Source organism: Silene latifolia, chromosome 2 (genome assembly GCF_048544455.1).
Source record: "Silene latifolia isolate original U9 population chromosome 2, ASM4854445v1, whole genome shotgun sequence".
NCBI classification, from domain to species: domain Eukaryota; kingdom Viridiplantae; phylum Streptophyta; class Magnoliopsida; order Caryophyllales; family Caryophyllaceae; genus Silene; species Silene latifolia.
The window spans coordinates 198787902-198814484 of record NC_133527.1 but is presented as its reverse complement, the minus strand read 5'-3'; the positions used below and the strand labels follow the sequence as shown (position 1 = coordinate 198814484).

Here is a 26583-nt window from a genome sequence, read left to right as displayed (position 1 = left end):
TTAAATACTCGCCTTAATTACTATCAAATAAAAGAGGTATATTTACAATGTACAACGATTTTACACAATAATTGCTGATAATACATTATTATAGCACACATCTCTAGACTCGGAGCGTTAGCTAAACTTGCTTATCAACCTTAAACTGAATTAGCAAGAGTTTCCGAAACACAGTTTAACAGAGTTCCTTGTAAGATTTGCAGTTAGTCTACCTCCAAAGCATATGACTAACATGCAGCCTATAGTGACGGGTTGGAGTCGTAAAGAGAGCTGTCGAAAATTTTGTTAGCAATCCAATGATTAGCAGCCTCAGTATAATGTGCACTATCCCAACTAATGTATTTAGATGGATCATCACAAGTTGGGGTAAAAGCATTTTGGTCAGCTACAGTTCTGTTCCAGAAAGGATTGTTATTCTTCAAGCATTCCTTGCAGCAATACCCAAAAGGGTGAACAAAACCTGTTAACAACAGAGTAATTAATCCTCACTAGACAAAAGTATTATGCATTAGTTCTGAGGTTAGAATATTACGTAAAATAGTAAGAAGATTATTATTACCATATAGTCAGGGCCGGCCCAAAGGGTGTTCAACCCGTGCGGCGGAACAGGGCCCCCGATTTTTTGGGGCCCCATTATTTGTGCAACTGTAACTAAACACTATATATAATGTTAACGTGTTTGAACATCAGTATAATGCTTGTAGCTCAGTTGGTAAGCAAGTGATCAATGATACTAGGCATCCCGCGTTCGATCCTTAGTAGCTGCATTTTTAAAATTAATTTTCATTACTTTTGTAATTAGTGTAAAATAGGGTTTACCAAGATTCGAACCTGCGTCAACTACCAATATACATGGTCGATTCTTACCACTAAGAAATGAATATGTGAATGCTACTTAAGATGCAAACATTTATTTATACCGTATGGAGAAGTCTTTTCTTTTCTTTTCTTTTTTTCTTTTTTTCTTTCCATACAATTAGAATAAAATGTCTTTATTTTTTGTAAGAAAAAAATCAACTACTTTCTTAAAATTATATTATTTTTTTGTATAAATATAAAATACCGCTAATAAGGGGCCTATTTTATGAATCTCGCACAGGGCCCCGAAATGTCAGGGACGGCCCTGCATATAGTTTTGCATCTCGTATAAGAGAGTATTTTGCCGAGTATATATCCGCGTACACAAGAGATGAATCTTCAAGTTTGGTTCGGAGCAGAGATATTTTAGCCTTAAGAAGCTGGTTGAATACTTGAGCCATTTTATTGAGGGATTTTAGACAACCGATTTCGTCTTTAGCTTTGGAAGGATACATTTCCAGTGAATGTGGCAAGCAACCTAGAGGCCCTGTGTTGAATATCAAGAAATTTCTTGCTCCTAGTTCGTGAAGTTGCTGACAGAAAAATGTTCACAAATTCTTGTTTAAGTCGGAAGTATCAGTCTAAATTTAAAATGGGTCAAACAACATAAATATAAAATAACATTGAAACAGAATGCTTAGAAGATATTAGCAAAAAACTTGATAAACAATCTTATTTTAAGCATAAGTTCGAGTATATACTGTTTACCTTTGTGTTGCAAAAAAAAAAAAAAAAAAAAAAAAAAAATTATTTAACTATTTTCAAACTACCCGAAACAAAATTTACAATAAACGATCCTATTTTAAGCATAAGGAAAGTTACCTCTATAGATAGAGAAAAACGATCGATTAAATCAGGTAGAGATTTATAAGCTTGATCTCCTGCCACATTAAGGTCATTTTGACCTATGTCAAATGTATAGAGTGCCCTTGAGAAGTCTTCGGGTTTTGGGAGGCGATTTAAAAGTATTAAGATTTCATCTGAAAATCAACTGTCAAAATCAAATGCAACATTTATCAAAGTTGACATAGGACTATTGTCTAGCAATTGAAACTAACCTCGGTTATAAAGCTCCGTAACTCGTTGTTTGAATTGTTGAAACTGCAAGAGCTGTATATTAAGAGAAAGAGGAGTAACCCCGTAGCCATACAGCTCGTCGTTGACCGGCATGATTGTCGTCCCACTGACAGCAAAATTTGCTCCATGTTTGAAATTGGCCTCCACCGCATCCAGATATGCACTTAAATATGGCAAACTTAACTTCTCAGCTGCATATATACATTCACATGAAAATTCTCCGCCTGTCGATAATAAATACATATAGACTTTTACGGAGTACTCCGTACTAAATAACGTAGAAATGAAAATACCGTCAAACATACCAATAAAATCGATGATTAGCCGACCATCGCAAACCCTCTTAGAGGAATTTCCAAAAAAGGTTATCCCATTCGGGTATGGAAAACGGGCAAATGCAGCAGAGCATGAACCTGTATCCGAATTCGAATCCCCGAAACTAAAAATAGCCGGGATTTGATTTCCCAAGGGAAGCAGTATAGCATTAGAATTATTTATATTAGCTACTAATAAAGCCAGAATTAAGAAGAAATATCTTAATCCACAAATATCCGGCCTACTCATTTTTTGTACTCCTATATTATTTATACAAGTACTTGTATAAATAAACTCATCATTTGTGAGTTATGTGATGACCATTCATTGGTATCAAGATGATAAATAGTTCTCTATCTTGTCCAATTGGCAAGCACCACGTGGAAAGTGAGGAATGGGAGTTTTTGGTTTTTTTTTTCCTTTTCCTTTTGTATTTTATACTTTTTTATGTTAATTTTAATTGGTAATTAGGTCAAAGTTTTAAACTTTATGTATTTAATTATGTTTATTTCATGTTTATTATTAGTGGCTAGTTTAATTAGCGTATTTTTAGTTATGTTTAGTGAATAGATACTCCCTAACTCTCCGTTATTTGTTTGTCTTTGGTTTTCACACAAAGACCAAAAGAGGAAAGAACCAATTATTAGATGACAAGTGGACCAAATTATTAGCTAAGTACTTGGTAAGGAACTAAGGAAGGCTAGTACGTTGCGGGGGCCCGCTAGTTGGACCTAAAGCGGTCATGAGGCCGAGAGGACGTGACCCGAACCTAGACAATACTTCACAAAAATAAAATATATGAAAAACATATTAAAATGATTTTTTCTTTTGTTCTCTACCACTAGTATAGACCCCCGTGCTACAGCACGGTAACTTTTAGATGTAATTGCTAGATATGTTTGCATTTAGAGAACCCCGTGCTACAGCACGATAACTTTTAGATGTAATTGCTAAATATGTTTGCATTTATTAGAGTATTAGTTTCAACTCATTTTCAGTTTCTTGGGGATCATATTGATAAAATTTTACTATTAAAATAAATAAAATAGAAAAGTCGACACTTTTAATCCGAATAAATTAATGACTTTTACTTGAATTACGTTGTCAACTTTATTCAAAAAATAAATATTATATTATTATATTCACTAAAGGCATAAATCTCGTGAGATTTATATCATCAGATCGAATATGTATTAACTGATGAAGGATGATAATTATGGAGATGATTGCATAATAATTTTAGTGCGTAATTATGGAGATTATATAATAGGGTTATTTCATGTAAATAATCCAACCTATACCTCTCCTTCTTATATTAATCTAACCTATGTTTTAACCCATATTAATCTGCCGTATACACTCGTTCTTCTCACAATACACCAGGTAACCGGCTACTTGTTTATCAAGTCACACTTACAATACACCAGGTAACCGGCTACTTGTTTATCAAGTCACACTTACAAAAATAAAAATCATTAAAAACAATAATAACCTTTTTAACCCCTTCCCTTCATCCTCTTCACCAATCACCAAACGCCTCAATTCATTAACTCACATGTTCATTCTTCTGCTTTATACTTCAACCACTCACCCTAAATCTCATCTCACTCTTTCGTCACATATTTTCTGGCGCTCAGATCCTTCTGTCTGACACCGCCGTTCGACTCCCTCCGACGTCTCTTTGCCGCTGTTCATCAAGTCTGCCTCTTTGACGACGTTCGACATCACCGACTACATAATTGATTCCTTTGTACGTTATGGTGAAATCTGGGATATTTACTTCATTAATTTATACTTTTTTCAAATCCTAAGATTTGGAATGAATGTTTGTATGGGTTGAAATCAATGTTGTATGGTGAGTTTGAAGTTGTATGATGCGTTTGAGATAGCAATGTTTTACTTTCTAGTTTTTAATTGAAGTCATATTCCAGTGAGTAAATGCATAAACTTAGTGGTCCATTGAGTATTTTATGATAGAATTATCGCTGTTTTGTTTTGTGTACTCGGGAACCCAAACATGAACCGTAACTAAACCGGTTTTGAACACCCCTAGAGGAAGGAGGTAAGGGGGTGAAGGGATGGAGAATGATAATGAAGAAGGAAAAAGAAGAAATAAATCCCAGAAGAAGAATAAGATTCAGGAGAAAGAAGATCCATGGTTTTGAAATAAAATTAGGGGGACAATGGTGTTTGGTTGTCAACCAACCAAATGCTACAAATTATTGTTGGTTGAAGTTATTGTTGGTTGTAGATGGTTGTATTATTTGATTAGGATTTTTATGGATTTTAATAAAATCTGGGTTTTGTTTTTAATTTGGGGAAAGTTACTGATTTAGGAAGATGAAGATTGACAAATAATGGGAAAAAAGGAACCAAAAAAAAAAAAAAAAAAAAGTCCCCTGTTGGGAAACCTGTGATATCAGGTCAATTATGGGATCGGTTTAGTACAAGTTGAATGATGTCAAAGTTCGGATTTTTCTCAGTTAAACTTTAGGTTGGATTAATATGAGAAGATGGGCCATAATTTGGATTATTCCCACGAAATAACCCTATATAATAATACCCTAGATTATCATAATATAGTGGGATGTAGTTCAACTACAATTTTAGTAGGTTATTATCCATTCTCATTCTCATTCCCAATGATTTAATATCCAAATAAATAGGCCTATATGTGGATTATGCAATTTAGGAGAGTTTTATTCTCTTAGGGGGTGTTTGGTTGGCTCTCTTGGAATGGATTGGAATGGATTTGCTCCATTCCAATGTTTGGTTGGAGTCTTTTGGAATGGAGTTAGATACCCAATGGATTCTAACTCCATTCCATCCCTCTAGAATCTCATACCCAACTTCCACCTTTGGTATCAAACTCCATTCCACCCTTTTACAATTTTAAGATGAACCAAACAAGATTATGAGGGAATGGATTTAGAACCCCATACCATTATGGATTCATATTCCAATCCATTCCATTCCATACTATTGAACCAAACGCCCCCTTAGTAGTAAGGAGATTGATATGTTGTAAAGATTGCATAATATATTAGGGATAAATGATACTCCCTCCGTACCAATCCAAAGGTAACATTGACCAAAATGGCACTATTTATGGTCGTAGGGAATCTTCGATATTATTCTTAATCTATAAGACAAAATATAGTCATGTGAGATCTTGTTTGATTTATCGTCATGAATGTTACAAGAATATCAATTTTTTATAATTTTTAATAATGTGTAGCTAAAGATATTCAAGTTGCAAAACGTGTCTCGGCAAGTGTGAAAAAGTCAATGTTACCTTTGGATTGGTACGGAGGGAGTATGATGTTATTTTTTCGGGATTTTATCTCTGATGAATTGATATGAGATATTGTATATTGGGGGTAATTTATTGTGATTCGAGATATTGTGATTTGAGATTTTCGAAATAATATTGTTAGCATTGCATAATTTGTGGGGCAAATTATAGTTTGTTTCCATATAAAATTGTATAATTAGAAAAGTCAAAGCATAATTTATTTCCATGTATAAGATTCCAAGAATTATCACGTTAGAATTTTAGTAATGATGCCAAATCAATGCAAAATCAATTAGTTTAAGTCGAGGGCCCAACTTACAGTTAATGTATTATACAACCGGTTGTATATACAACTTATTCAGTGTTGTCGAGCTTTTGTTACAAAGTTGTCGAGCTCTATTAACAAAATTATCGAGTTATGATACAAAGTTGTTGAGCTTAACAGAGTAATTATTAAGCTCAATAACTTCGTAAAATAGCACAATAACTTGTAAAATAACTCAACAACTTTGTGTGAGAGCTCGATAATTTTGACGCGGTTGTACATAGCTATTATACAACTAGTTGTAAGATAGTATTTGTGCCCAACTTAGAACGTGTTTTGTGCTGTTTACAATCCATAAGACAAGCCCATCAAAGTGGGAAAACACTTGGGCGGGAAAATACTAAGAGAATTTTATTCTCTTAGTAGTAGGGGGGAATAGAGAACACTATTAATAATCCGTAAATAAATTTTCCGGATGAGTGAAGGTGTATATCAGACCATTTCTTTTCATTTTAACGTTATTTATTTATGACTGGTTTCATGTAAGTGATTATCTTTTCACTATTAATGCTTGTGCATTGCACCTAATTATGATATAAGACCGTCTTACAGCATAAAACGACCCTTTGGTCGGTTATATACTCATGTATTACTATCAACAAATGAGGTATTTACAAATGTACCAACAGTTTTACACAGTAATTATTGATGGTACATTAATAGCCCGCGTCTCTAGACTAGGAGTGTGGCTAAGCTTACTTATCAACCTTAAACTGAATTAGCAAAAGTTTCCGAAACACAATTTAACAGAGTTCCTTGTAAGATTTACCATTACTTTGGGGCTAAATCATTAACATCTAAAATGTATGAAGTTCCCCTAACTGTTGCTTATGAACAGTCGGGAGCAGTGTTTTGTTGGATCTGAGCCCCTCATTCACTTAGTTCCTCAACTCCCATCCAAACCACTCATTCTTATCCTACTCAATCACTTCCTGGTCTCCTTTTCCCCTTTATTCTCCTTTTCTCCTTTCTTGCTTGCCTATCTCCTTCTCTTTTGACGCTTCTTCATTCCCTCCTCATCGGTAAGTTGTTTGGTCTCCTCTTTTGCTTAATTGCTCTTGGTTTATGTGTAGTTTTTGGGGGTTTGTCTGATTATTGATTTTGATTTGGTTGAGTATGAATTAGAGATACGAGTTAGTAAACTTCTGTTCGATTTGCAATTTTTTCGCTTGGATTTTTATTGTCTCCTACTGCTTAATTGTCTGGGTTTATGTGTTGATTTTGGGGTTTGTTTGATTATTATCATGCCTTATTTTGATTTGGTTGAGTATCCGATTACGGATACGAGTTGATAAACTTCTGTTCGTTTTGCACTAAGCTTGATTCAAGTACAATAGCTGCAACCTTCATGTTAATTAGGAGTAGATTCTAATAACATCTAACTTGCAATATCTACTCCCTTAATATTTTTAAAATTGAATCTATCCTGAATATATACGTTTAAGTTTTCTATGTTTTGATCTACAAGTGTTTCAAACATGGTATTCATTTTCATCAGATGGGGAGTAGTATATTCAGTTTCATCAAATGCTTCCACTTTCATCTAATCTCAATAATTCAGAGTTAATTATTTAGAGGATATTCACAAACTAATTTTAATCATCCCATCTTCTATTATATGAAAAAAGACTTTCGAGACGCTTGACTCATTGAGACGGTCCACACAACTTGCTCTTACATATTTACATTCACTATCTTTGGGCTCTAAGTTATAGTTGAGTAGAGCAACATTGCTTGGATTTATATATTCTCCTACTGCTTATTTTATCTAATATGGGGTTGTCTTGTGTGCGTAATTGAGATGCATCTTTGCACTATGCTCTTTCCAGAGCTCTTAGTTGTTTGTGTTGTGGTGTGCTAATTTCGTTTCGCTTATTGATGATGTAAAGGTGTGCTGCGACTACACAAGATGGACAGGAACGCGTCTGTGGTTCGAGAATACAAGAAAAAATGGGTCAAATCGTGGAGGATGCTCCAAAACTATTTGCCCGTTTACATATTGTCATGCCATGAACCGCTCTGTGCGTCCTGTTGTGTAAAAGAACCTGTCCTCCGACTCCTACGACCTCTCTACTTCAATAATCCAAGCCCATTTTCCGCTCCGATCTTAAATGGGGTCGTTTCAAATAGTAGGTTCCAATCTATTTCTGCTACTAATTGTTAATTGTTACGCTACTTATTCCTTACAGATGCCAGTTGTTTAATGCAATCGTGTGTTTCGAATCTTTGTTGCGGCGATAGAGGTTAAACAGAGGAGCTCAAACGGTTGGTCAAGAGGTGGTCATGCTATTTGAAAGGATCCGAATGTCCCGGATGGAATCGGTTTACGATATCTGTCGAGCGCATGGAAGGGTTGTGGTTCTCCCCCAAGAACAACACCTGTCTCTCAGAATTCTTGACGTTTATCGTGATCATTTAGATGCGCTTTATGAAAGACTTAGAGAAGAGATACTTCGAGAGCTTGACTCTTCACCTTCTTCTTATGACAGTTATAGTCGTTGAGTTAGTTCACTAAGGGGGTGTTCTTCATGTCCGCACTGGGAATTGTCCTTGTTTCAGTTGCAAGTGTCTCTCCCTTCGTCTCATGGTTTTCGGTGTTATTGTAAAAAGTCAAGTCCTTTTGGATAACTTGGACCTCCTGCTTAGGTAATGTGTTAGTTAATGTGTTTTACTTCCCATGGTATTTCCTTTCTAAATATAGCGACTTCGGTTTAATATAGGCATTAAGATGGCGTCTACAGTTGTCAAGTTTCAATGCATATTTAGTTTCAGGCCATTCAGATACTACCTCAAAGCCCAGGGAGAGAAATGTCTGTTTAATAGGGAAGTTCACCGTCAATCATGGGAACCGGTTGAACGGGCCCGACGTGGCGGCTCGTTCACATGGGTAGCACGGGCACTCCTCCAAATCGGCCTCCCCGTGTCGGGCCCTTGTCAAAACGTATAAATTACAAATGTCTGTTTAATAGGGAGAGGCAGGTTATTGGATTCACAAAATATAAATTAGAAGTGGGATTTTGTTTCTTTAATGAAGTTCGGCTCAATAGTTCTGTATCAGATTGATCACTCAACCCTTAAATTCGATTCTGTAGCACATAGTCAACTTGATTTGTAATATTTATACTTGTTGCAGCTTTATTCAAAGAGAAGAAGAAAAAGGTGCAAATTGTCAACGGAGTTAAAGAGAGCATTGGAGTTGGAAGAGGCGAAGAAGGGTCCAAGGAACTCTGATATTGTGAAAACGCAGCGGACTTGGAAAGCGAACACTGACAGGACGATAAGATGCAAGTGCACGATAATCCCAGTCTGCTCCAAAAGAGTTTAGATATAGATAGGTTGTTGGAGACTACTGAAAACCTTAAGAAGGCAAGATATGGGAAGAGGAAGGTTAATCGTCGCCAAGTAAGGTTTGTTATTGAGTTCTTTAAACTGAAGTTTAAGTCACTACTACTATTTTACTTCTCACTGTTGTAATTGAGATTGTGGGGCGGCGCTTTCTAGACGAATAAGCGAATGAAGAGAGTGAAACTATATGATGTAAATGTTATTTGTCAACAGGTGGGTCATTCGATAGTAGAGACCTTTGGACATGGTGGTAGACAAGCATCACAAATCGCCTCTTTCGTGATCTCAATTACAGGTTATAGATTTAATGACTTGAAAAGTTAGCTCGAAAAAAAAAAACCGATTATTTGAATAAATTTGTGTTAATTTGTAGCTCTGCAATTGAATACCAAGTAAAGCTCAAACCATGGCTGTCAAAGGAGATATGGTGGGTCTTGGTCTAAAGTTTAGATTTACGTTCCGACTTTCTGCAGTTGAATAGATTGCGAGATGGCAGTCGGTTAAGTAGATATGGTGGGGCTTCCGGTGGACAGAGAGAAACGACGTGACCAATGCTTGAGTATCATACTGGCTGCTTGCCAGAGCCGGTGGTGGTGAGTGGTGATGCAAGGTGGAACGTAACAGTGGAAGGCTGGAAGCTTAGTTTCAATCTCATGATGTTAATGGTGAGTATTATATGTTGAATTGTGCTAATTTTTCATCCTTGTTATAGTCATTTCACTATAAATAAACTCCAAGATAACAAGCTAAAATGCAGCATGTTGTATTATACTTTCTCTATTGGATTTGGTTGTACGTTTCTTAAAGTCTCCTCACATATTGAACATATACAATCAAATGGAAAGAGGAAGTAACACATATATATGCGGAATTGCAATGCAGAAGCTCCCATTTATTTCTCCATAGAACATAAGTCTATGTCTATGCAATGTAACACATTTGATTGTATACATTTCTAAAAGTGTTGGTAGATTAAGCGATGAATTTTCGATCCCATGTCAAAACAACAAGACTTGTCTTATCATGTCTCTCCTATTGTTAATAAATTATTGGACAGCTATAAGCTTACTAGCTTTACATATGGTCAGGCAGGGGAATAGGAAAAAAAAAATTATGGAGGCAGAACTAGGAAAAGGTAACTGGATTTTTTTTTTTGGATATGGAAAGGAAACTAGGTTGATCGTTCCTATATCATCCTTATATCATCCTTACTGATGAGAACGGTAAAAGGCAGGCTCGGAGTTCCAAAATACCAGGCAAACCAAATAAGGGGAAGAAGAACATGAAGGGCTAGAGCAAAGTGACTCTCAAAAGAGAAAGTCTAAAACACAACCCACATGAAAAAGTTCCAGAAAACAATGAGAGTTAAATTAGAGCACAAAAACATAGATCTAAAGATTTAAACAAACATTACAAGAACAATATAAATAAGTCAAAAGACTGCACCTCAACAAAAGCAAAAGATAAAAAACTTCAAAGGTTCTGAGAATGGAATAGATTCCACAACCATTAAAAAATGTGTAAGAAAGAAACACAAATTTCAAATCTTCATTTATTAACATCATTAAATTGGAAGGGAGGTGGCTGTGGAGTTCAGATCACCTGTCCCATAATTGTGTCCCATCTTCTGTCCCATTGCTTTTATCTTGCGACACATCATCATTTACATAATAAAAAAAATGACAATTTCTCTTAAGTTAATGACATGTCACAAAAAGAGCATAATGGGACACGAGATGGGACACAAAATGGGACAGAGAATCCGCTCCCGTGGCTGTGTAGTGTGCTTGTCGGAATTGTTGGATTTCCTTTGTTTGCTCACATAATTATGCTGCCAACCCCATAATTATGCAGATTTGTGCCTGAGTGGAAGGTCAAATTTAGAAAATGTCTCATAGAAATCGTTGTTTATCGGTGAATAATGAACACAAGATGCCTGCATTTTCCTGCTCACCTAGCTCATTTTATGCAGAGTATCTACTCATCTTTAGTCGTGAAATGGGTTAATTTGTAGGTATGAAAACGACCCGAATCAAGAGGCCATCAGGATCAAATCAGTGCGACTTCGGTTCATTACTGGTACTGAATATTGCTACTGCTCCTGCTCGCTCTAACAATCTCAGGTGCGTTGTCTTCAGGTTTTCTGTGCACTTCCGTCTAACAGTAGGAGAATGACGGACGGACTGACGGTTCATGTTTGAGAAAAATTAGTAGTAACATGATGTTTTTAAAGGATTGTTAGGGAGAATGGTGACCCTAATTGAAAAATCGTACTATTGTATTTTTGTAGCTTATTTAGGTGAGGAAGAAGATATTCAATTTGCTAAGGAGAATGGTCGAAATTTATGTTTCAGTACTTTCTTTTGTAAATTTTTGTAAATTTTAATTTAATCTGATTCTAAAAGTGTTCGTGCTTGAAGGCAAATGTACTCCTCGAGCTGTTGAACCGTCTACAGTAAGGCCAAAGGAGAACATGCCAAGGAATAAAGTGAAAGATGATAGTGACAAAGACGTAGATCACTCTAATTAACTATGATGGTGAATCTGCTGAACATGTTTTATTTTATTTTGTTTTACTTGGTGGGTTGTAACTTGTAAACCTCCTTGGGTCATCTATGGAGTAATTTATATAGGAAGGAATGACGAGGTTACAGTGTTACACGTTCAGAGCATAATTAGCTTATTGTTATTTTTCATAACCGAGACTTGTTTTTCCAAAGTCAAATTACTCTCTTTAATCCTATCATTTGTTTACCTATTCCATTTTAGGATGTCTCAGTCATTTGTTTACCTTCAATATTAGGAAGATTTTTATAGCCACTTGTCATTCATTATAAACAATCACAAATGGTCTCGTCCCCTTTCCGTGGTTTTTGTGCTAACACCTAAAGGTAAACAATTATCCGAGACAGAGGGAGTATTTTATAAGAATTGGCAAACGACTGTCATTTGAATTGTCGATAGAATGAAAAAGCTGCCTGGCGCAAATACAATTGCTGCTTGTAGAAATGCGTGCTTGTCCAGAAACTTATATGCAGTGGTTGATGGGGATTCATGTGTTATGGATGGACAAGGGGGTTGGGAAAATGGAGATGCCACACATGGATTCAATATGTAGGCTTTAAAATATATACTTTAATAGTAAGCAAAGCGCTACCTTTGTTGACATTGCTTAACACGATAGGATTATTATTTTAAAAGTCAAATTCAATAATTAATATAATCGGAGATGAACATAACTAATTTGCAACATCATACATAATCTTCATTTAGATTATTAGTTATTCTAACCTTAGACGATTACTCTTTTTGTGTCTTTAATTTACTTACCTTTTTAATTTTAAAATTATATTTTTACTATTAATAACTCTATCAATTTTGAGTGTTCTTCTATATAGTAATAGAACTGCTATATTTGTGTTAATATTTTAGGGTTCCAACACTGCCCATTCCTATAACTGCTCACGAGTAAGTCTACCGTCCTCCCGGAGGACGGACGGTAAATTTTTTGAACTGCTCACTATGTCACTGGCATGGCATAACCTTTCAAACAATATTTATTTTGCTCATATTTTTATAGTTGTGTAACTGTGGAGGACGGTAGAATTTTTGAACGGCTCACTATGTCACTGGGATGGCATAAACTTTCAAACAATATTTATTTTGCTCATATTTTCATAGTTGTGTAACTGTGGACGGTAGAATTTTTAAACTGCTCACTATGTCACTGACATGGCATAACCTTTCAAACAATATTTATTTTGCTCATATTTTCATAGTTGTGTAGCTGTGTTCGTGTTATGTAACTATATGAACTTGGTTTGTTCTTCTTAACGAAACGTGAGCCAATTAATCACAACCGGAATCTGTTATGTACAACATAAAGCTACTTACATGTATGAAAAAACAATCAGGCTAAATTGGAAGGCATGAAACAACTTCGGAAACCAAAAGAATACCGCGCCCGGTAGGGTGCGGACCACCAACTAGTTTACTAAAGGATCCAGAATAGAGCCATCAAAAATTTGATTAGCGAGTAAATGATTAGCAGCCTCAGTATAATGTACACCATCCCAGCTTATGTATTTTGAGGGATCATCACAAGCTGTCGGAACAACAGTCGGGTTACCTATCGTCCTGTTCCAATAAGGAGTTTCAGAGCCCATGCAACCTTTACAGCAGTATCCAAGAGGATCAACAAAACCTGGCATCAAAACATATATAACAAATCGTCACTACTTCGTATTATTTGAGCTCAGAGTATAATGAAATGATCACTAAATCAAAATTATATCAAGGTGGTCAAAACTCCAGTTTCAAAAATCAATTTGGATCGGGACCATGATATTGGGTCACCAGGTCTTAATAGGGTCCAGGATACGTTGACATAGTGAAGAAACATGTGATCGAGTAAGAAGGCGGTTACCATAGCGTTTTGCATCCCTGAAAAGAGAGTATTTCGCTGAGTATATATCCACATATACAAGAGTTGAATCTTCAAGTTTGGTTCGGAGTAGATACACTTTCTCTGTGAGGAGCTGGTTGAATTTTCGAGCTATTTCATTGGAAGATTTCATACAACCGATTTCGTCAAAGATTGTAGGGCTGGAAGGATGATTATCTATAGACATTGGTAAGCAGACTAGAGGACCCGTGTTGTGTATCAAGAAGCGTCTTGCTCCTAGCTCGTGAAGTTGCTGAAATGCCAGTCAAGTAATTGCAAGTTGTCAAAATCAACACAATTACTAGGGAATCGTGCTTATTTAAGTCAACGGTAGGGGTTGTTCACTAGCGGATCTGCCAATGGGGCAGCCAGTGCGGTCGTGCGGAGAGTTTATAATGAAAATAGGATTGGTTAATTGCGACGTACCTCTATAGATAGAGAAAAGCGATCAATTATGTCTATGTAAGTTTGATGTCTGGATGTAGCATTCAACAGAGTAAGGTCATTCTGACCAATGTCGATCGTATAAAGGGCCTTTGAGAAGTCCTCTGGTTTTGGTAGCCGATCCTTCAGCATCGAGGTTTCATCTGAAAACCAAAAGCGGATATCAGAAAGTCATCTATTAAATATGACATACCATATTATTAACCACGCGTGCTTACAAAGTTTCTCTACTCGTTCTTTGAATTGCTGAAACTGCAAGAGCTGCATGTTAAGTGGAATAGGGGTAATCCCTTGTCCATAGAGATTCCTATCAACCGGCATAATTGAAGTCGCACTGACAGCAAAATTCGCTCCATGTTTGAAATTGGCCTCCATTGCATCCAGATATGCACTTAAATATGGCAAACTTAACTTCTCAGCTGCATAAAATCACAGGGATGTTCTTCAGAACCCAGATATGACAACATTAATCCTATAACTAATGAGACGTATATAAGCATATGTATTAGTTTTAAATACGAGACCACCCCATACGAAACTCTTTTTTGTTTAACTATTGAAAGTATGCGGAATAGGCCGGGGTCAGATATATCCCGTCTTACCTACCTGATTATTGGATTAAGATGATAGAATTATGTGAAAGGTTTGAATATTATTGAATTGCATATTTGACAAACTATACAACCTAATATTTATACTAAATACAAGAATGAATTACTCTACCCTAGAGCACTAGTAAGCCGTTGATCAAGACTTGTACAACAAGGAGAAGATCAATCTAGAATAATTACAAGATAATTCTAAAAGATACTGTGTCTAATATTAAAGCTAGAATATTTACATAACTAAAATATCTCAAGGAATATAATAAAGGGATATTCCTAATATGCCCCCGCAAGACGGACGGCAGAAAGGAAAGTCCGATCTTGGAAAGTAGATAGCATAACAGGAGAATGACGAGTATAGCCGTGGAAAGCGGTGTTCGAGAGCAAGCAGTGGGGCCGAGGAAGGTAGGACGACTCGCCTGGTGGCCAAGCTATGATGAGATCGAGTGATGCAAAGGTACATGTAGAAAAGAAAGTCGGGCATGGAAGAGTTTGACGGTAGGAGATCAAGGTAATGGTTGTTGGAGAATGGTGATTCTAGGTTTCAAAAATGATAAAGAAGAATGAAATGGAGTAGACTTTGTTCATGGTTAGTGTTGCTAGGACGATGGGCATAACTGTACTCATATGGGTAGGATTTTGTTTTTTTTTTTTGTGTGTGTGTGTGTGGAGACAATAGGGTTTCATAGAATGAGGGGTTAGAGTCTAAATGGAGATTTATGCATGAAAGAAAAGAAAAGGAGTGGAGCTGTGGAGGAAACAGGGGATACGTGAACAATATTTCTTTTTTTTTTTTTTTTTTTTAGAAATAATGAGAGAAATTTGAGAGCGAGTAAGAAAAAAAAGTTGAGGAATTCCATAGAAGTAGGGAAGGTAAGAATTTGGTGAGTTTGTACGGGTTTTGCCATGATAAAGAATATGAGATAAGGGGTTTTAACGAATTCTGGTTTTGATGACGAATTCGGGGTTTTGGATATAAGCCAAATTCGGGTTTTGATGACGAATTCTGGCTTTTGGATATAAGCCAAATTCGGGCTTTGATGACGGTTGTGGCCATAATATTGGTGTATCACGGGTTTGGTTTAAGAGTTGTGGTGTGGGATGGATCCCTTCTTTGATATTTACCAAGATAAAAAATCATGAGTAGGGCTAGTTTTTATGTTAAGTAGGAAAAAAAAATATTGTGTGGGTTTGAATAAGCAAAGCTCAAGACGGGGTTTTTTTTTTTTTTTTGGTTTTTGGTTGTGATGTTGGTTTGTACCAAGATGTTGGTAGTGTTGTGACAATAGATGGTGAATGTGAGGTTTTTTTAACGGTTGTGAAAAAAAAAAAGGTACTGGCCATAGTTTTCAGAGTGGTGGCTAAAAGGGTGGTAACCAAAATATAGAGGATGGGTTTGATGCAATTCTAGGGTTGGTGGCAGCGGAAGAGGGATTATAGGTATAGGTCAAGCGAGCAAAATCGGGTTTTGGTTGGGTGGGTTGACTTCCGGCCTAAGGATCTACTCTGAGGTGTTACCCTCTATCAAGAGCACGAGGCTCTGATACCATGATAGAATTATGTGAAAGGTTTGAATATTATTGAATTGCATATTTGTACTGTGTCTAAGGGGTTGTTTGGTTACCCTCTTAAATCATGGGAAGTAGAAATTCCCATGAATTGCTTAAATATGATGTTGTTTGGTTGCCTATTTAATGGGAATTAGAACTTCCCAAGGAACTTCAATTCCTCCATAATGTAGGAAGTTGCTTACCTAGCCCCCCCTTGGTAAGTGCAACTTCCCACATGAATTCATTTCCCACATGACAACCAAACAACATTTTTACAATTCACATGAATTACAAATTCACATGAACTTAACTTCCTAGGAACTTCATCTTCCCATAGTGAACCAAACAACCCCTAATATTAAAGCTAGAATATTTACATAACTAAAATATCTCAAGGAATATAATAAAGGGATATTCCTAATAAAGATTAAGATAGGTCAACATGCCAACTTACCAATAAAGAAGCACAATCATAGGAGTCGGATATATGCAACCTTACTCTAACTAATTACAAATAATCATCCACAATGAAAATAGGACCAAAATGGTTAATATTCTCGAGAAAAAGGGCATCCATCGGGTCACATGCATACAACCAAAACAAAAATTATGTCAAGGGGAATCATACCGATGAAATCAATTATTAGGCGGCCATCACTTAATCTCCCAGAAGGTTTGCCAAAGAAGGTAATACCATTGGGATGAGGAGCATGCTTAAATACAGCAGAGCATGCACCAGTGTCCGAATTGGAATCACCAAAATTGAAAATAGCTGGGAATTGTCCTTTGTTTCCAGTTCCAAATATTGTTGCATCGGCATCTGTTAAAGCCAGCAGCACAAGGAAACTTGGTAATCCCCAAAATACCCTAAAATTCATAGCAGCAGAAATTCTCATATATTTACGAATGTTTATGATCAACAAGTTATAACACAAATACATGTTAATGTCAATAAAACACACTCTTTTGACCTGATCATAAAAATACATTAATACTTTTGGATTAGGATAAGTCAAGGGATCTTTGATTAAGACATACAACAGCCTTATCCCATGTTATACACGTAACTTAATGATAACAATAATAATTTATATTTTATCATACAACGGCTTGCTCAATATCGAACACATTTAAAAATAACATGCACGAGCTTCCTTGACTTAATTGAAGTAGATAGCTTTCCTTATCAAATAATTGAGGTGCGGCAAACTGCCCTTTTGAATTATGGCTCCCGGTAAACAAAAGAAAAGAAAACATGTACGGTAACATATTACAAGTAAAATCTCGGATAAAAGGCTCTATTTACTTTTTGATTGAAAGGTCATCGTGATTCGTGTCATAATACAAATCCGTCTTACTTGAGACTTATTATCATTGAGCTGAAAACGACCAACCTGAAATGACCCCAGTTACAGACACACAGAACATGGCAGCCTATGCTGCAGAATACAGGTAGATGAGCCTTCCTAAGAGGATCAAATATGTTAGATTTACCTGGATACGTCAAAGTGTGCTGCCACATCTTCCAACAAGTGTCCCAGACTCCCAGTCATCCCTAGTGATCCTGTACATATTGACTAATTGACTAACGCTCTTCGCCATTGCAGGTGTGACACTGGTTTCAGGTGATATTGAATACACCACAGGACGTGAAACATTCCTCAGAACCTATAAAATAGTCAGCTCAATCCTGAACTTGAAAAATAGTATACACTCAACCACGCGTAGGGAGTATTTGGTACCTCTGACACCAGTAATATCTTCTAAGTCCAAGTCATCCCCAAAACAAAATCATGCTTGACTGTTACAAACACAAAACACAGAAGAAATGCTAAACCTTGTGACATTTGAAAATGGAAGTAACTTGTAGAAGGAGCCAAAACATACAAAAGTCGACTCCCCACAGAGCATATAGCTTATATTGAGATCGAAGAAACGCTCTTCCAGCACCTAGTGACACATTTACACTCATAAAACCATGGAGCATCCATGCACATGTCCTCTCTTTAATAGCTATATCACTTGCTCTCCACGTCTTTCCATCCTCCACATAAGGTTCTCTCTACAACATCGACAACGGCAAAGCCTTAACCCTGAAATACCTAATTGACTCAACGACATAATCTTTTTCTTGGTAAACAAATTTTAAAGTTGAAAAATTAAACAGTAAGCAGTAATGTATGATGTTTATGTTTTTTATACTTTCAAGGTTAAGGATTGTTCTTATAATTTTATCGCACACACATGCCATAACAATTTGCCATCTTATAGCAGTTGTGAGACAAGTTCTGCATTCTGCAGAAACTCTTCTTCAGAAATTGCCCAGCCAAATGAATCATAAGAATTCCAACCTCTGGGTGGTGTGTTCGCTTGTGCCTTCAGTAAACCTTTAACTGCTACCCTACCAAGATGAAATATCAACACGGGTTCAGCATTACCAATTCATAGTCCTTTGTTAGTCATATGTTTGAAAATGACAGATCTTAGTAATCTAGGGAGGGGCCTGACCACTGTCCCTCTGCTGTCTTTCTTAGTTCATACAGAGTATATGTTTCCGAGTAATTCTTCAGATGACATGAAAATTACAGTTAGAATAGTGATAACAACAAAACCATCTTCATTGATGCGATCAACTGAGAATGTTAATTGTAAGAGCGAATCATTTAAACAAATAGTGTATTCAAACCCTACAACTTAGATCATACCAAGGTTCGTAATCAGTCATGAGTAATGACCAATCAAATCATGCAAGCGTAAAATTCTACTATTATGGATATGGATTCTTACAACTATGACATATACTTACTCAGAAATCAGAACACTACTTAGAACTATTTATGTATAGTTAACTCACAAATATAAAGGGCCGTACAAGATTATTCAATACACGCAATATGACATGATATAAAAAGAGTACCAAGTTCAAGTACCTGTACTGTGAAGTAGAACCAGCAAGAAGCGAGAGATACTTACTGAAATGGAGACCTTCATTTCGGCCATTTGTAAACGCTAGTGCTACAATATATCAGGTGTGAGATAGGCAGCTAAGAATTATAGAGAGTATATTGGAGCATATTAGTATTTATACGAGGTAATTTTCCATGAATAATTTTGGAAATAAATCATATAGTATCAGATAAGGTTTCTAGAGCTGTAGAGCATTAAGAACACATTTCACTATGAGATCAACCAAGAACTTCTTAGGTACACCGGATTTACCATGTTACCGAATACCCTATATAATGAGGATAACGAAATTAACAACATTTTCCGTAATTAAAACAAAGTAGAATATAAAACAAAAAATATCTTTTTTGAAACACTCATCAGCATTTCCTCTAAAACTCTAACCAAAAGCCCATTTTCCCAAAAGAAAAACACATTCTTATAGTGAATATAAATCATGAAATAACTTCATTTTTGCCTAAGCCAACTCAAGATTGATATCGCCTAAAAAATCTCTTTTATTAATTACTATAGAAAAAATGGGCTCTCGGTGGGATTTTGGAGGAAATGTTCAAAAAAGGTGGGAACTTTCGGGAAAAAAAATCATATAAAAGGTGGGAGTTTTGATAAATGGGGTTAAGAAAAGGTGGAGTTATTAATCTACAAAGATTTATCATGGGAGGAAGTGGCATGTGACAAATTTCTAACAAGGTACAAAAGGTCTTCTGTGAAGTTCATCATCGTACACAATCTCATTATATTTTATGATCGGTTACTAACAAGAACAAGCAACGCAGCCCCATGAGCTTCTACATCCATGGATATTGAATCTCTGCTTATATGACAGGCTTGTCCACTCCAAACTTCCGAGCATTTGTATGCAACTCCCAAGCTTACACCAGGAAGTACCTTTGAAAGGTTTGAAAGTTGGGTTGATATCGTTGTCTTCGCTTGGTTCAGATTGAACAATGCAAGATACACTTCCCCTGCAGAAAGGGAACATGTCATTGCAATAGGTAGCAGTGCAAAACTGCAAAAGCTCTTACAAGACAGGATTAGGGACATCAAAAGCCCAAATGGTAATTCCTGGATTTTGCACAAATTAGATCAGGCAAACAGATCATTTGAGCCAGGTTTAAGTTATGCCTGTTAGGGTGCTTTTATTTTTTATGTACATAAATGTGCTTTTCATCGTTGTGGATTGGGTCAACTCTGGGCCGGAGTGACGCTCTTTTCCAGGTCTACTGGCAATCATTTAGCAAGACAATATTACGAAAACTGAACCGACCAACCTCTATCCACAACCCAACCCCTCCCCTTACAAGGCGAGGATTACTCAAGCATGTTCTAATTTGAAGAAGCGGCAACAATTGTGTTTCACTCATTAGACAATTGAATCATACCTCTTCTTCCAGTTGCAACCCAAGAGCGAATTCCTACAGGGACAGCTACACAGAGGATAATGAAATTAGTTGTGCACAATAGTTAAGAATGTAAATGTTGAGACCAAGATGTCTGCTTTAGAAGTACTACCTTCCAATGCTTGAACGGTTGCACATAGACCCGAATAACTGTTCCTGATTGTACCGTTGGTATTTAATTCCCACATCTGGGAAAGAAAAGAGGGAATTCAAAAATAATCAGCACTATATAGGTCAATATACGTCTTTTTGAATACAACTCAATCGATTTTTGAGGTAATAAAAAAAATGCAATTGAGGTAACATAGAGACTGCAGCGCTGCAACATCAAGAGTGAAGCAAACACTACACTAATTACAATAACATCACCCAAGTGCATCAAATGCTCATGCCTACGGTGCACAAGGGAGGGATCAGAGGCGCGCAACCTCCCTCACGTGTTAAAATCACGAAGATACTAACTTTGGGTGACCCATAATGGAAGTGGCATTGAGAATTGTATCTGCTGACTTTTAGTTCACAAAAAAAAAAGCACTTGGGAGTATCTTTTTGGGTTATTCATCGTATTTCGAAGTTAATAATAGTGCGTCTTTCGCTTCAATAAAATAGGAAAACATAGTGAAGTATAAAACACGGTTCAACCACAAGTACCTGGTTGGCATCCCTTTTGCATGTAGATAATGAGCCTCTCTTGAGTTCTTTTGAAGTAAGCCTCTGTTTAGGAGAGGCACCCAAGCATACTGCTGCCTTGGTAGTTGCCAGAAGCTGTGTTTTCCCCGAACATTGATTACAATAGCCCACTTCCTCATCTCTAGTACAGAAGTATACCACAAATTACTGAAGTAAAAACATAACAGTTTAAGAATTAAACGGAGAAGTAGAGTTCAAATTTATACGAGGTCATTCGAGCCTTTCTCTTGTAAAGGCAAAACGCTGCTACTTGTTTTTCAGCATCTTTCCAGCAAACTTGATCAAGATCCTGATCAAATGTTTCAGTTGACCAGCCCATTGCTTTGGTTTCCTTGCAGCTCATAAGAGTCAAAGAATTTGTGTGAGATCGGCCACCTTTTGTCTTATGACATGACAGTGGAGAGGAACAATGATGGTGGTTGATTATGGGAGCATGGGAACCAGTAACGTACGGAAACTGTACATAGAGATAGGTGGAAAATTAGTTCAATACAAGTTATAATCCAAAAGAATTCAAAATCCTAAAGAAAAATCAGCAGATTGAAAATTGAAGTGAGACGTGCCTCTTTGTTATTTGAACTAAAAGCATTGATCTCAAGGATGGTGGGATTGGTGATAAGTTTGTATGTGGTGTCATCAAGCTTTCGCATATCTCCTCCAAACATAAGGGGCGACTTGGCCATAGCCCACAAAGTCATCTGACAAATAAAAGTTTAGTATTCGAAACAGGGAAAAAGATTAGAAGTATGAAAAACAACCACTACTCAAAATCAAACTCATCAGGGACAAGCTAAGCTAAGAACCTGAGTTTTCTGCTCCTCAATATTCAACTTACTGTTCCTATGCGGACCTTCATTAGAACCTGGGTTATTGGGGATCCCAAAAATAGCCGAGATTAGTACAATATCTACAAATAATGATAATTGTTGACGACTAAATTTAGTAAACCGCACCCCACATTGAACTGGTCTTTCTGTTTTAATCAGTGAAACCAATTTATTTAACCGTTGACCAGTCCCAAAAGTTTTCAGTATGTTTATATAAACCCCTCACATTTAGAGACTGACTAACAGTAGCTTCAGATTCGAGAGTAAGAGTAATGTGGCAGGCTCAAATTATGAGCAATCTACAGCCCGAAGTTCGTCCAGTGTCTCCTATCCGGTGGAAATGATGCAATTATATTAACGATGCAGCAGATTTCCATAATAAAAAGTTTGCAGTACTTCATTCCTTACGTAACGTGAAAAGACATACCTGGATCTGTAAGCCATCCTAAAGGCAGCATATCTAAGTCGGGCCATGACTTCCCCATTAAGCTACTGGATCCTATCATATTTGCAGCCGCAAAATCTCTACCAGAAAAGGAGAAAAGAGCAGTCTGATGAGATGCAAGCTTTAGACGGAGAAGGTAGATGAACCTTCATAAATATACCTGGACACGTCAAAATGTGCTGCCACATCTCCCCAAGTGTCCCAATCATCACCAGTGATCCTGTACATATTGACTAAATTTCCAACTTTCTTCGCCATATCTGGAGTGACACTGGTTCCGGGTGATAACGAATACAAGATAGGACGGGAAAGTTTCCTCAGGACCTATAAAAAAGTCAACTAAATTTGAACTTGAAAACACTAACATTGTCCAATAGATCAGGCACAAAAGTTTCATACCTCCGACACAAAGCTAATTTCTTCTATGTCCAAGTCAGCCCCAAAAACACAATCATGCTTGACTGTTACAAACAAAAATTATCATCGTCAAATCAACGTACAAGGTTGTCGAACAAAGCTTTAATGTCATGAAACTAATTATCCTCTCTTCATCCCATTTATATTCCCCATTCGACTTTAGTGGTCCCTAACCGGTATTTTTCATAATATACGCTAAACACTTTTTTTTTACAAATGATATTAGGAAATGACTGCCAAAGTCAAATGAAGACAAGATATTTGGCTGCAAGCCAAATGAAATTTCTGTTACAAAAAGCTGAACAATCCCTCAACTCTAAACTGGCAAAATGGATTTAGTAACTAGGACGTGGTGCAACTATCACAAGAAATTGTCTAGTAATTGAAGCCAACAATTACCAAAATCAACTCCCCATTCCGCATATTGTTCATAAAGAGATCGCAGAAATGCTCTTCCAGCTCCTAACTCTGTGTTTACACTCATAAAACCATGGGACATCCATGTGCATGTTCTCTCTTTGATCCCTATATCATTTGCCCTCCAAGCCAATCCACCTTCCACGTAAGCTCCTCCCTGCAACAGCAACATCAAAGCGTAAGTGCTACGATAACCTGGCCTGCCTGATAAAGAAAATTTAATGTGGCATATTAAATGCTCACAGGACAGTAATAAATTGTATTCGTACTGCTATTACACTTTCATGATCAACGAGTTTGGTAGATTTGCATTGACCTCTGAATCATGTGTATAACCTAAAGTTACTAAATGATGTGCCTTTCCAAAACAAAAAGAAACTTTCTCCATTTTTTCATGTTCTTCCCATTGTTCAAATTTCCCCTCACATAGTTTGAAAAGTGGGAAAACCACGGTGAAATGGAGGTTAGTGTAAAATGATATCCACAAGTTGCTTACATAATTTACATAGATTTAGAGGTATATGATCCAGTACTTGAAGGAATAATACCTTAGTGGTGTCCAAGATCGGAGTCTGAGCATTTACAGCCTGTGTACTTATTCCTCTCATAACATGAATTCCAAATTTCAAACCCATACTATGCACTTTCTTCGCCACTTCAGTAAATCCTTTTCCGCCCTTGGATGAAGGCCACCTGTCAGGGTCAGGAACCATTCTTCCCCACTCATCAATTACATCAAATCCTGAAGAATCTGGATAAGCTCCAGGAACCTTTTTCCGATACCAGAGGTAATCAACGACGACATACTGCAAGAAAATTACTCTAATTATTGGATTGCAGCCTAGTAATCAAGTTTAATAAGAAAAAAAAAACATAAAAGAAACAAGGGCTCGTAAAATCTGATGTAAGGCTGATTAACCTCGTATCCATGAGAACGCAGCCGTTGTGAGACAAGTTCTGCATTATGCAGAAACTCTTCTTCAGATACTGTCCAGCAAAACGAATCATAAGAATTCCAACCTCTAGGTGGTGTGACCGCTTGTGCCTTGACTGAACCCTTAGATGCTACCCTGCCAAGAGTCCAAGACAAATGCACGAAAACTTATGCGATGGTTTTACTCATTAACCATGTAATTAAATCAGGAATACAAAATTATTTTGGTTGACCGTCTCATTAAAGACTCCCCTAGACAAATGATCCACCCTGTTTTACCATTACTTTCGAAACACGTACACCTTACCCCCAATAATATGTGAAACCCAAATCCCAATACCTATGACTACCAACCTACTAAACTTCAATCGCCTGCTAACTCAAAGTACCGGCTTTCCCGGAACGGAACAAATACTGTTCAGCATTCTCATAATATTCTACTTCCTAAAATAGCCTCTTCTCGACTCATAAGGTAAGGCTGCATACATCTAAACTTACCCAAAACTACCCACCTCTAGAGAGATTCATAACGGATTGCGCAATTGTTGGCATTTGCCCAAAATTATCATTATAAAAACAACTGCTTATGTCTGAAATAAATAGGGAAATCAAAACTGAAATCGCAATTTATTAAGTTCTATCACAGATTCACAGTGTCAAACCCTCTCATTCTAAAATTAGTAGATGCATACAAATATAACAATCAGCACAAACATAACAATTTCTGGGTATTTTTGAAAGTATTCTCATCACCATGAACATCTACTTCATCTATGCAAGCTCACAACTTTTCCCTTCCTAAAGCATACAATTGTAACTCTTGCAAATAAATTTATAATTAAAATATACTCCCTCCTTCCAAATCATTTGTTTACAATTAATTAAAATACCCCTCACGGAAAATAAAAATAAACAAATGACTGGGACTGAGTGGAAAGAAATTATAAAACTAGTAGTTATTGATGATGAATTAATAAACAAAGAGCATCACACTTACCCATAACATTATCTAATTAAACTACTAAAATAACCAAAATGATAATAATTAGTCCATAATTAAGAAAACCCACATCAATATCTTCAATCTAATTCTTGAAATTATACATGCAATGTTCCTATACGACAACATTACCCTAGTGCCTTAATGACTCCCGCAAATTATGCAGCCTTACCCACAAACAAAAATAGTAGTCTAGCGAAGAAATTAGTACAAAATTCAAGTACCTATCAAGTAGAAGCAGGAAGAGGAGAGAGAAAATGATTAAAGTGATGAGCTTCATTTCAGTTGGATGCTACACAATCTAAGGTTACTGCGCTAAGCAGCTAGCTAAAATATACTCCACCGTCACAAGAATATAGAATGATTGACACGAAAAAATAGTAACTATATAAGGAAAGTAGTTAATTTTCTGAATATAAAGTTTGGTATTACTCCGTAGCATGGTACGATTACCAGAGTTGCACTACAATACTACTCCATATAAATATAGAATCTGAGACGGTATTTCAATAAGTACTAACCTTCCACTACAACCGTTAAAAGTGGCTTTTAAAAGTGATTGTTACTCGTTTTATTGAGAATGTGAGACGATATTTCAATAAGCGTTACTTTAAAAAGTTATCGTTACTCTTCCTATTAGGTATCGTGTGTTAGTGTTGTATATGACTCGCTATTCACATTTTTGATTGACAACTACATTAGATTTCTTTCTGGAGAAAAGAAAAAAATAATCTATTGAGCGAATACTTGCGATTTTTGGAAACTTTTGTTCGCATTTTGATCGTGGACATTCCATAGGACGGGAGTAACAATGACTTATAGCATGATACAGTACATTTCAATCGAGTTTTGCTCGTTTACAAATTTTGCCTTTCAAGTTTATTCCTGCAACTATCAGTTCATACTTTTATTGATTTGAGACATTTAACTAAACATACAAGCTAGCCGTGGTTGTTGAACCGACAAAACCAACATGGATTGACCCGAATAACCTATTCTTAAACAGAGAATAACCAAAAATAAGCTAAAACTCAAGTAACCCACTTCACCTAACATCTCTAACTAACCACCCCTTCTCCCAAAATTCCAAAATTTTACACAAATTGAAACATAAAAATCAAGGGTTTCCTTGTACCATAGTGAGGCCGACTAATCCAACTCTAAACCCTTTTCCGATATCATATAGTATCAGATAAGGTTTCTAGAGCTGTAGAGCATTAAGAACACA

General features: G+C 36.5%; 3 protein-coding genes and 2 long non-coding RNA genes across 12 annotated transcripts; 1 reads left to right on the top strand and 4 right to left on the bottom strand.

The window, feature by feature from the left end:
• LOC141644388 (GDSL esterase/lipase At3g26430-like) lies at positions 1 to 2559 on the bottom strand. Of its 5 annotated transcripts, XR_012544033.1 has the most exons (5): positions 2241 to 2542; positions 1917 to 2159; positions 1681 to 1838; positions 560 to 762; positions 1 to 460 (listed from the first exon to the last, which is right to left on the bottom strand). XR_012544033.1 is itself a non-coding variant. In XM_074453905.1 (4 exons), the coding sequence occupies exons 1-4, from the start codon at positions 2497 to 2499 to the stop codon at positions 419 to 421; spliced, it is 669 nt and encodes a 222-aa protein (XP_074310006.1). In that variant the 5' UTR covers positions 2500 to 2559; the 3' UTR covers positions 1 to 418. The 5 variants fall into 5 exon arrangements, 4 of the variants coding, with proteins under 4 accessions (XP_074310006.1, XP_074310005.1, XP_074310004.1 ...); XM_074453905.1 differs by lacking the exon at positions 560 to 762 and having other exon boundaries at positions 1917 to 2126; positions 2241 to 2559; XM_074453904.1 differs by lacking the exon at positions 560 to 762.
• A 4053-nt stretch (positions 2560 to 6612) lies between these two features.
• On the bottom strand, positions 6613 to 17896 carry LOC141644385 (GDSL esterase/lipase At3g27950-like). 4 transcript variants are annotated; one of them, XM_074453898.1, is made up of 6 exons: positions 16887 to 17333; positions 14322 to 14522; positions 14086 to 14246; positions 13642 to 13912; positions 13199 to 13419; positions 6613 to 6652 (listed from the first exon to the last, which is right to left on the bottom strand). In XM_074453898.1, the coding sequence occupies exons 1-5, from the start codon at positions 17245 to 17247 to the stop codon at positions 13202 to 13204; spliced, it is 1212 nt and encodes a 403-aa protein (XP_074309999.1). In that variant the 5' UTR covers positions 17248 to 17333; the 3' UTR covers positions 6613 to 6652; positions 13199 to 13201. The 4 variants fall into 4 exon arrangements, with proteins under 4 accessions (XP_074309999.1, XP_074310000.1, XP_074310001.1 ...); XM_074453899.1 differs by lacking the exon at positions 6613 to 6652 and adding an exon at positions 17753 to 17896 and having other exon boundaries at positions 13050 to 13419; positions 16887 to 17125; XM_074453900.1 differs by lacking the exon at positions 6613 to 6652 and adding an exon at positions 17753 to 17866 and having other exon boundaries at positions 13050 to 13419; positions 16887 to 17078.
• LOC141632731 (uncharacterized) lies at positions 9056 to 11537 on the top strand. Its single transcript, XR_012537819.1, has 3 exons — positions 9056 to 9277; positions 9429 to 9880; positions 11230 to 11537. It is a non-coding gene; the product is annotated as an uncharacterized LOC141632731 (long non-coding RNA).
• Positions 15346 to 16677, bottom strand: LOC141644387 (uncharacterized). The gene is made up of 2 exons (XR_012544032.1): positions 16609 to 16677; positions 15346 to 16312 (listed from the first exon to the last, which is right to left on the bottom strand). It is a non-coding gene; the product is annotated as an uncharacterized LOC141644387 (long non-coding RNA).
• A 1911-nt stretch (positions 17897 to 19807) lies between the features above and the next one.
• On the bottom strand, positions 19808 to 25738 carry LOC141644384 (uncharacterized). The gene is made up of 14 exons (XM_074453895.1): positions 25580 to 25738; positions 24341 to 24491; positions 23970 to 24227; positions 23404 to 23578; positions 22987 to 23048; positions 22748 to 22911; positions 22570 to 22667; positions 22119 to 22177; positions 21879 to 22013; positions 21522 to 21772; positions 21277 to 21436; positions 20738 to 20813; positions 20608 to 20652; positions 19808 to 20190 (listed from the first exon to the last, which is right to left on the bottom strand). Exons 1-14 carry the CDS (start codon positions 25633 to 25635, stop codon positions 19967 to 19969), a joined length of 1914 nt encoding a protein of 637 aa, XP_074309996.1. The 5' UTR covers positions 25636 to 25738; the 3' UTR covers positions 19808 to 19966.
• Positions 25739 to 26583: the final 845 nt, after the last annotated feature.

Coding starts and splice junctions, on each gene's coding strand:
- LOC141644388 (XM_074453902.1), bottom strand. CDS start 2,499: ATGAGTAGGCCGGATATTTGTGGATTAAGATATTTCTTCTTAATTCTG. Junction 2,160..2,240: donor GCTAATCATCGATTTTATTG/GTATGTTTGACG, acceptor TATTATCGACAG/GCGGAGAATTTTCATGTGAA. Junction 1,839..1,916: donor TACGGAGCTTTATAACCGAG/GTTAGTTTCAAT, acceptor GTTGATTTTCAG/ATGAAATCTTAATACTTTTA.
- LOC141644385 (XM_074453898.1), bottom strand. CDS start 17,247: ATGTATTTTTATGATCAGGTCAAAAGAGTGTGTTTTATTGACATTAAC. Junction 13,913..14,085: donor GCTTTTCTCTATCTATAGAG/GTACGTCGCAAT, acceptor CTGGCATTTCAG/CAACTTCACGAGCTAGGAGC. Junction 13,420..13,641: donor CAGGGATGCAAAACGCTATG/GTAACCGCCTTC, acceptor TTTTGATGCCAG/GTTTTGTTGATCCTCTTGGA.
- LOC141644384 (XM_074453895.1), bottom strand. CDS start 25,635: ATGAAGCTCATCACTTTAATCATTTTCTCTCTCCTCTTCCTGCTTCTA. Junction 22,912..22,986: donor AAATTAGCTTTGTGTCGGAG/GTATGAAACTTT, acceptor ACTTTTTTATAG/GTCCTGAGGAAACTTTCCCG. Junction 22,668..22,747: donor GCACATTTTGACGTGTCCAG/GTATATTTATGA, acceptor CTTTTCTGGTAG/AGATTTTGCGGCTGCAAATA.